The 10,036-nt window shown below is 40.7% G+C and overlaps 1 protein-coding gene across 1 annotated transcript in view; it reads right to left on the reverse strand.

The window, feature by feature from the left end:
* Positions 1–7: 7 nt before the first annotated feature.
* The window catches only part of nr3c2 (nuclear receptor subfamily 3, group C, member 2), an 85,328-nt gene continuing 75,299 nt past the window's right edge, over positions 8–10,036 (reverse strand). Inside the window, exons 8-9 of the mRNA XM_005726960.1 lie at positions 3,206–3,363; positions 8–1,991 (exon numbers count right to left, since the gene is read on the reverse strand). Of these exons, the coding sequence (XP_005727017.1) occupies positions 1,836–1,991; positions 3,206–3,363 (314 nt within the window). The 3' untranslated portion in view covers positions 8–1,835. The remainder of the gene's footprint in view (positions 1,992–3,205; positions 3,364–10,036) is intronic.

Raw genomic sequence — 10,036 nt, forward strand, 5'->3', positions numbered from 1 at the left:
GCACACACGCGCACTCTTTTTCTTCCCCAGCGACTCTGTCGTTTTTCAGTAGCATCATAGTAGTGTTCCACAACCACCCGGAAACCAGTGGGGTGTGAGACGAGCTAATGGTCCAGATGACTGGGCCTCGCCATGCTTTTAAAATAGTAGCACTTGGCCCGAAGATAGGAAGAAAAAAAAAAGGAAATAAGCAAAGTGAGGGAAAAGTGATCATACCAACACATCTTCATCAAGCTCTCGTCATCGTGTACCTTAAAAACGTCTTCTGTACAACAGCTGAATAGAGTGTGTTTTTAAGAAGTTAATACCTGTACACATCTGCCTGGGGTTTGATACGTTAGCTGTTTTTTCTGTAAGCACTGCAAAGAGTTAACGCTCCGTCTTGGATTATATCGACTTTACAGAGTATGCGTGTTTGAACTGCGAGCCCACGTGGCGTACTGCATGGACTGTTCTACCAAGTTACTGTACATGTTATGTTTTGCCTGGCTTTTGTAGAAACGAAGCACCTTAAATGTAAAACGACTGGCTTGTCAAAAACTTAAAACCTTTGCAACACACGTTTCTTTAAAAAAAATGCTTTTTTATTCTTTCTGGGAAGAGTAGATAAGTGTCGGTTCACAAAGGGCTGGTTTCGCTTCATTGTGAGTAAAAACAGACATTTGGACAGCTGCTCTGGAGATAACACAAATAACAGCAATTACTATGGATGCACCTCAGTCAAATCCATTACCAGCGGACCGTACTGAAATTGTTTCCGTAAATGCATTATGTTTTTCCATCCCGCCGCGCTCCTGACCATTTCTGCACAAAGGTAAGAAGTCTCTCGCCAATATTGTCTTTAATTCTACACCACCATGCCTCTAAAATAGTGACTTTATGACATGGGAGCATCACGTGCAAAGCTTTCTTTTACGCAAGAGAGAGACGTTTGTGTTTCAAAACAGCTTTAGCTTTGGACTTTTGCATATTAGTTTTGATTGTTTGACTACACATTTTAACTTTGAAAAAGAAAAATCAGCATGTAAATGTCAGCGATGGCTTATATGATACCGATTTTAAAATTGAACCTTGTTAAATTTGATGCGACTATTCAGCTTATGATGATCCTTGTATAGCCCTTGGAATATATTCAAATAGACCTTTGTCTATTAAGTCTAGATTTTCTGTGCCTCCTCATTAATGTCCTTTTTTTTTTGCCCTGCAGTCTCGTCACTACACTGCAAAGCAAATGTAAATATTGGCATAAATCTTTTTCATAGTGCTATTATCTGTGAAAGACTGCATAAGCCAGAGTTAATATTTGCAACAAAACCTTTTCTCTAGATTTGTAAGTAAGGGAGTCCCATTTCTAGTGCATGTGGAGTGCACCTGTGCATTTTGTGTGAAGGCATGTGGACAGTTAAGTGTGTCGATTTCCCTCTACGTGTGTTTGTGTGTGTGTGTAGTGAATGTATCTAGTGCGCCCTAAGAAATGTATGGCTTTATCTCCATAGAAAATACTGTTATCGTCTTTGGGGCAGGGGGACATTGGTGTACTTCGGGATGCTTTGTCACATTTGTCACAAGTCCTTCTCGGTGTGTCACGCTCGGCTTCTCAAACTATCCGCAGCTCTAAACCGCTCGTGGTGACTGCAGGGTCAAAACCTTCTCCCCCAAACTTTCTCTTTTTTTTTCTAAATCTTTCCATCCAGTACGAGGACGCTGGCATACTGAGCGACACGGTGCGGGCCAGCAGGACGGGCCTTCCCAGCACATTTCTTCTCTTCCCTGAACTTTTCTCGCTCCTCTTTTTCGAGTTCTTAATGCCGCTTCTGTCCCATCTGTGTAAAGAGTCACTTCTTGTGGAAGTAGATCGTGTGAGTGAGGCCTGACTCCACCTTTGGTATCTGGTCACTGATGATCTCCACCAACATTTCAGGGAATTCCACCTTCAGGGCCTGGGACTCACGAAAGGTGTAGAAACAGAAGTCCAACAAGTTCCCCACCAACTGGACACCACAGAGAGAAAAATATGATTATTAGAAACATAACTGGGTTTTTTCCACTTTATTTTCTAAATTCTAAATTATTTCCTACTTACCAACGTTGTGCAAAAGTCTTAAGCCACCCCTAATTTCTTTATATTTAGCTAGAAAAACGATTCGAGTTTGGAATTCCATACATTTTGACAAGATTCTCAACACCACTGGCTCTAATGCAGTCCAAAACCATGGCTGGGCCCATTCTCTTAACTTTCTCTATATATACTGATGACTTTAACCATAAATGTCATATTTGGATTCATCTCTTCATCAGACGTGCTGAAAGTGTAATCTGTTTCCTTTCATTGAGAATGGCTTCATGACAGCGCCTAAGGATACACCTCAAACTGGTTCATCTCTTGTGTTTTACACTTGAATTATTCACAGGTACACTCATTTTCAGTCCGCTTCTTGTACCGACTGAAAATGAGTGAAAAAGCAGCCAATAAAGGAAGTTCAGAAAGCCTGGAGAACAATTGCATAAGACCACTTTAAAAAATTGCAAGAAAGTCTGACTCCTTGGAAGCAAAATATAAAGACGCAATACTTTCACACAGTACTGTACATGTATAGTACATGTATATTTTTTAAATGTGTGTAAACTGCAACTGAATTCCACTGATTGTCTTTACCACTTGGGGGCACCACTGATTTTTGTCTGGGCAGCCCTTCTTTAAAAGAAGGGTCATCTGCCCAGCACTAACCCCATTCACTCAGTCATTAGGGTCGTTGAATCTCTATGACTGCTCTCTCTTGCTAACGCTCACCTCCAGAGGCTGTGCCTACACTGTCATTCTCCCACGCACTTGTTGACACATGCATTTAAAAAAAACAAAAAAACCCTCATTTTGCACATTTGCTATGGTGACCAGTGTGAACTCCAATGAACTGCAAGCTGATATCGATCCCCTTTTGTTCCATTCACCAATACGAGCCTCATCACTGCCTTTTCCAAAATAACCTTCCCTCAGGGAGAAAATGGGATGTAATAATCCTTATTCCAAGCCACGGCACCATTGAACTGCTAAGTAAACACATTATCCAAATCCACTATTTTGCCATTTCACTGAGAACATTTCCAGTTGTATCAGAGCCCTAAAGTGCATAACTAGACTGCCAAGGGAAGGCAGTACTGTATGCAACTGGCAAAGGGGAGGAGGGGGGGGGTCAAGGGTACTTACATCATGCATGGCGTCCAGCAGCTTGGTGAGCTGGAAGAAGCGCTGCCAGGTTTGGCCGGAGTTGTTGGTTGCTTTTCCCACCGAACGCCGGAGCTCTTTAATGTAATTAACCCTCATCTCCTCGAACGCCGCCTGGTTCTTCAGACCCTCTTTGGGAACTGGGAATCAGACAAATCATTACGTCATTGATATGGATGCAATGATTATACAACAATTATTTGAAACGATTTAAATTTTAATGACCTAATACTAGCAATGAGGACTAAACAGTGCAGACTTCTCTACTTAAACCTGTTAGCCGTTTTGACATGACTGCAGGGGACTTTGTACTGAACAGCCAAGCCTGCGATTCCATTAGACATATACAGGAAGAAATATTCGCCTAATGTGTCTCTATTGTGCTCTATCTGGGCTACGCTGAGAGCTGCTGAATGCTTTTCAGATAATTAATGGTGTTATCACAATAAATATTCAGTGGGCTGTAGGGTTGGTTTTAAAAAACAGCAATCTGAAGAGCAAGTTAATGTTCAATTTGTCATCTGTGGTTGTATTTTAAAACAGTGAGGGCAATGTGTTAAAGTAATGATCAGGAATGTCGGGTGACAGTTTTGGTTTTCTTTATATTACTTCTGTATTCGTTATAAAAGTAGTCAAAAACAGGGGTCTTTTAAATAGTAAAAGTCAATCCCACATTAGAAAAACATAGTTATCCACATTTTCACTCATAAACATAAGACAACTCACACATAGTTTTATTTTTTTTTAGAAAACACAAGTATTACAAATAGATGCCTGAAGTAATTTAAAATGGGCTCATCTTGTAATTGTGGCTCCAACTCCACTGTTTACAATACTGCTGCTACTGTAATCGGTAATGGCCAACAAACTGTATATAAAAGATGGAAACAGGTTGCAGGCATAAAGATGGACATAGCTACCATGAACCATCCGGTGGTTTATGAAGATTCAATTTGAAACCTTGAGGTTAGCGTTTTCACTATTGCCATTTTAGCTTCAAAAAACATATGCGATGAGGAGGGGTGGATGTGACTGTGAAACCTCCAGCTCATTGGCTGCTGACTTGTCAATCACATGCTGTTAGCCAACGTGAAAGTTTCTAAACCTGCATTCTTCTTAATGACCAGCAGGGGGCAACTCCACTAGCTGCAAAGAGATTCCCCGCTCCTCCGCTCCCAGTCACCGTGACCTCAGTAAGCACTTTTGTGCTGACATCAATCACTAGTTTTAAGTGTTACTGAGTAAAACATGGAGATCACTTTGTAAATGATGATAGCCAGTAGAGTGAAAAAGGAGGATAAAGTAAGGTACTCTTCACCGTGTGAATGACGAGTCATCAGCCATTGAGCATGCAGTTTCACAGTCAGATCCACCCCCGTGTGATGGGTGGTTTCTCAAAAGCTACGATGGTGATAGAAAAAAAAGCTCATCTTGAGGTTGTAAAAAACAGCTTTAGTAATCAGCGGTTGACACGACAACATCCGTCTTTCACATGCAACTCATTTTATCCCCCCCCCCCCCCGCAAAAAAAACCAATCCAATGTTGGTCGGGTTGTGGTTTTTACAGCATTCATTCTTAGCTGTTTGAGAATTCTTGAAAACACCAAAAGGGAAGTTGTTTTTTTGTTTTTAACCATTCATAGTAACTCCGCTCGAAACAAAGCACATTACTAATTAACTGTGACTGTTTTCCTGTCTCGCATGTTTCTGAATTGATTTTCCTGTCGTGCTGAAACATTTGACGCATTTTAAAAATGTCTGGAACATGCGTGTTGAATATGATTTGCAGGTAATGGGCTAAGCCATGCACATCCCGCGGTATGTTCCTTTAATGTGCAACTGTGTTAAGGGTAATTAGAGGTGCTTAGTGAATTATGCTCTGAAACCCACACAGTAGCCTGTTTTTGCACATTTTTCCTGTGCTGTTGACCTGAGCCTATTTAGCAACTCATTACAACCACTTTCACCATTTCAAGTAGTAATTAGTTTCCATGTGTAGCAGCTGGTTCATGAAGGATGACAGATATAGTGAAAGGCATTGATTCAAAGTTATCTCAGAAACAGTGAGAGCAGAAAAGGAAACAATGGTGCTTATGTCATTTAAAGGGTCTAATAATTTTGTTAGCCAAACCTAATTTATTAAGCGCAACGTTCGGCGCCCGGAGCTATTAAATAACGTCAACCTTTCATTCTCATAATAATGACTTGGATTGTGGCACTTAGAGTTAAAAACTGGTCTATTAGAAATCTAGATAATAATGGAAAAAAAAAACCCCCGCAGTAATTACACCACGAAGATCCATTTAAACATCTACAGTATCATTTTGTCTCACTCCGTCTTCCCACCTGTGCAAAGGATCATGTCATGGATACATAAAAAAAGCAGTACATCCTGGGGTTTTAGAAAACGAGCTATTCAGTTCAATTCAATTTGATTTATATAGCACCAAATCACAACAGCAGTTGCCTCAAGGCCTTACCAGCTAAAATGATTTAAATACAATCTGAGATGAACAAAAACAACACAACATATTTCACTGTGCCATTACTTATTTAACACAAGTAAGCAAAAACTACAAAAGCGGTGTGCGCAATACTGAGTACAACCCATGACTCAACAATTTGTAGAAGCATCTTAAGCAGCAATAACTTGAAGTCCCACCACAGGACTGTTATCAGGGTTGAGGTCCGGACTTGGACACCTTGATCTGCTGCATGACCCAGTCTAGGCCAACCTATAACTGTTGGACAGATGGCCTCATATTTGACTCTAGAATACTTATACTACAGGAGAACAACTATAAGGTGCTCGGGACCTATGGATCCAAAACAAGCCCAAATCATCACTCCTCCACTACCGTGCTTGACAGTTGGCATGAGGTGTTTGTGCTGATGGTTTCACCAAATGTTGCACAGTGGACGTTGGCCAAACATCTCTACTTTAGTCTTGTCTGTCCAAATGACACCGTTTGAGAAACCTTGTGGTTTGTTCGGATGCAACCTTGGAAACCTAAGCTGTTCTGCTTATTTTTTTCTTATTCACATGACTGTATGCATGCCTGCTAAACCTCTTAAATAACATTCTGCTGCTGCCATGCAAAGACACATCTCACCTCTCAAAGCTTAAAAATCAGGTGTGCTCTTTGAGGCAACATCTAAAGCCAAAATCAAAAAATGATGCTTTACAACACAGTAAGGCCTCAAATGAATACAACATAAAAGCTGCTGGAAGGTCGAGTGTGTTTTGAAAATGACACGTTGATTTTGATATTTCTAAAATATGTCAGTATTAATGGTGCCTTCGCAGATGTGCAAGTTACACATGGTAAAGGCAATAATTAACTCTGTTCCACCATCACTGGCTTTTGAACTACACAGTCATTCACAAACCAGATGGTTCATCTCCTGTTTAGCCTGGAGGATGCAGCATCTGTTATTTTCACAAAGAATTAAACATTTTTTTATATCAAACCAAATGACAGTTTTCTGTTTCACTTCAGTCCTTCTTAATTTAGCTCAGGACCAGAAATGAAGTGTTTCTGGATCTTTATATAAATATACGTGTGTGTGTGTTTTCTTTTACATGATGGGTTTTGTGAATGCACAGACAAAAATATGTTGCTTAGGTCATACAGTGATTTCTGCTACAGAATTATGTGTTTCTAATACACTGGTGACTAAGGGCTCAGAGATCATGGCCATTTAATACCGGTTGTCATCTTTGTCACTTGCATATAGAGATTTATTCAGTTTCTTTTAATCGTTTTACAATATTATGCACTGTAAATGATGACATCCCCCCAAATTCTTTACAATTTTTATTTTGAAAAATTTTATTTTTTAACTACATGACCACACAGTCTTTACACACTGGTGAACCCCTCATTATCTGAAACACTGTCAGCCTCTCAGAACGGCTCTTTTTTTCCTACCAAATCTTGTTAATGACCTGTTGCTAGTTAATAATTACCTAATTACCTACTGAAACATGTTCAATAGGAACACGTTGCTGGCCTCAAGCTCCAAGCATCTTATATGAACTTTAGCAACAACGATCAGCTGATAGGGCTTGTTTGAATTCTGCAGAGTGAACAGCCACAGGCAAAGCCGGCATCTTGTCAGTCAAAATTGCAGGTTTTTTAAAACAGATCTTTGAGAGTGTGTATTTTGGTGTGTGTGTGCTCCTTCTTGTCTCTTTCTATGTAATTCTTTTCATCATACTTTTAGGTACAATCACCTCCAGAAAACAGATTGTACCCCGGTGCTGTGATTTCTGTGCTGATTTCATGGCTGACATGATGAGAATGTGCTAAAACCCTTGGTCGCATTTGGACCTTTTGTTTTTCTCCCACTGACCCACATACACCCTGATTAGAAACTGACCTGGCATTCAGGGGCGGCACCATGACCGGCCCTGAAATAGGGCATTTATACCACTATAAATGATGTCAAATTGATTTTTGCTGCAGGTCGAGAGCACCTTCAACTGGGCTGCATTTCTTTTTTGGGAGTTAAGACGCTGCACCGTGTGCACCGCAACCACCGAACAGCTCTTTTTCTTAATGTGTTTCAAAGGAAGCAGCGCATATCTAATGCCGAGAGAAGATGCTCTTAGCATGCGTTTCGCCAAACTACGTGCAGCTTCCTGCTCTCGGTAGCTACATGCCTAACTGACAGGGTGGCTCTTGGTTTTGATTTACTTCCTGATAGTAACCAAGTTTGCAGCTAGTCCTGATTATGACTGCAATATAAAGCAGGTGAAAGTGCTGAATGACAATAAATATCTATTAAAAGATTATGCAACAGAAAAATAACCAGCTGCAATAAAAGGAACACAGTATTTGAGATTGTAACCACTTTAGTCAAAAATGTGTCACACAAAATGCCCCAGTCAGCTCCACACACACACACACACACACACACACACACACACACACACACACACGTCCCATCTGGAATGAGGCTCCGGAGCCATTTTGGAGAGAAGCAAGATGACGGTTTGGAAAGGAAACAAATGACTGAGATCATCAACTTTATCTACATCTTTGTAGAGGTGAGGAGCATAACCGGTTCAAGCAGGCCACTGCTACTGTACTGAATCCAAACAGGGTCATGAGACACCGCGGGCTGACTGAAACCTTAGCCAAGGTCATAGAGGAATAACAGCCCTTGTCTCTTTTCCCTTTATCCCTTTTCGCATGTCTGTTTCACTCGTTTATTCTCTCTCCATGCAGCGCACACATTCCCTTTTGCAAAGCAGCCTAAAGGCACTCGCAAACTCGGTGACTATGTAGTACTTGCTCAGCTGACAAGTTCTGACACCTCCTCTGTAAACATTTCTCCCGCTACTCCTTCCACAAGGCCCGAGTATTATATCTGAATGATGGTAGCTAAGTGAGCCTCCTACAGCGCCTCAGAAAATCCTGCAATAGACTGCTCCTTTTTTTGAAATTACCCACAAGTGCTCTGCCAAACCTCCGTACAGTACAGACATGAAAGACGAAGCATTGAATGATTATTTTCTTCCCTCCCCTTCCCTCATTTTTGAATGTTATATTTTGACTAAATCCAATAACTGCAGCAGACTAAGCTAACTGTGAAGCATCTTAAATTCCCTGTTTTGATTCTGCATCCCACTTTCTTTTATCCACACCCTCGCTTTCAAAATTCTAGCCCGGGTTTCAAGGAAGTGGAGAAAAATAGCAGGTCTTGGAGCAATGCCTGGTGCTTGACTGGCCTTTATTAAGTACAGCAGGGCTCTCTGGAAAACCTCCAGAGGACCAGTGAGGAGAGGGAGAGGGAGGCCGCGGCAACAGAAGGACTAGCTCCGCCATCCCACCACTCCCTTTGTCTTCGCTTTCTTTCTCCCCATAGCTGTGCACCTGTCTCTTTCTCACCAACCCTTGCTCCGTCAACTCCAAAGAGTGTTTTCACTCTTTAAATCGAACTTTCCCGTCTTTGGTTTCTCATTCTCTCCGCATCGCCTTGCTCTTTCTTCTCTTCTGACATCCACATTGTTAAAGTCCAGTTAGAGCTCTCCTTCTTTCAGAGTTCATATTCAGAGAAACGCTTTCACATTTGTTCTTCCATATGTCGCTGAGCTATAGAGCCAAAATCGGCCTTCCTCTGCTACATCGCAGTACAGTGCATGTTTAAAATACTTGTAGACTTCCCTTCCCTTCCATTCAATACTTAAAAAAAACACTTTAATGAAATTCAAAGTATTCACTACTCGCTTAACTAAGTATATAAGTATATAAGTATATTAAATAGAGTATAGATGCTTAAAATGATGCTGCAGCTGCCAGTTTACAGTTGGTGCAAAGCACGGCAGCAAGGCCACTCATAAACACTCATAAACAGAGTACTCCAGAACTAAATCGGCTACCCAATTGTGACAGAATCTAATTTAGGGACATATCGATTTCTTGGAAATCGCTGCATAATATCTTTCTGCTTTATATTTCAAAACTCTTAACCTCTTATTCTGCACCCAGGCTGTCAGATCAGAGAATCAGGAGCTGTCACAGTTTCCACACTCAGGGCTTAAAGCTCGAGCTCAACTGATATTAGCTATGTGCATATCTAAAAAATTAAATAAGTTAAAAAAAAAAAGAGTCAAGTCAAGGCAACGGAAAGACACGTTTAAAACATGTTAAACATATCTTCATATATGTCATGCTATAAAGTATGTGTACACAATCGTGACACAAATATAGCAACAGCAATTAGAAGTGAAACACAAACAAAACTAGAGTTGTTGCTCATGCTCACAGATGTCTGGTATATATATATATATATATATATATATAT

This window comes from Pundamilia nyererei, unplaced genomic scaffold (genome assembly GCF_000239375.1).
Source record: "Pundamilia nyererei isolate P.nyererei 1_Seehausen unplaced genomic scaffold, PunNye1.0 scaffold00022, whole genome shotgun sequence".
NCBI classification, from domain to species: Eukaryota; Metazoa; Chordata; class Actinopteri; order Cichliformes; family Cichlidae; genus Pundamilia; species Pundamilia nyererei.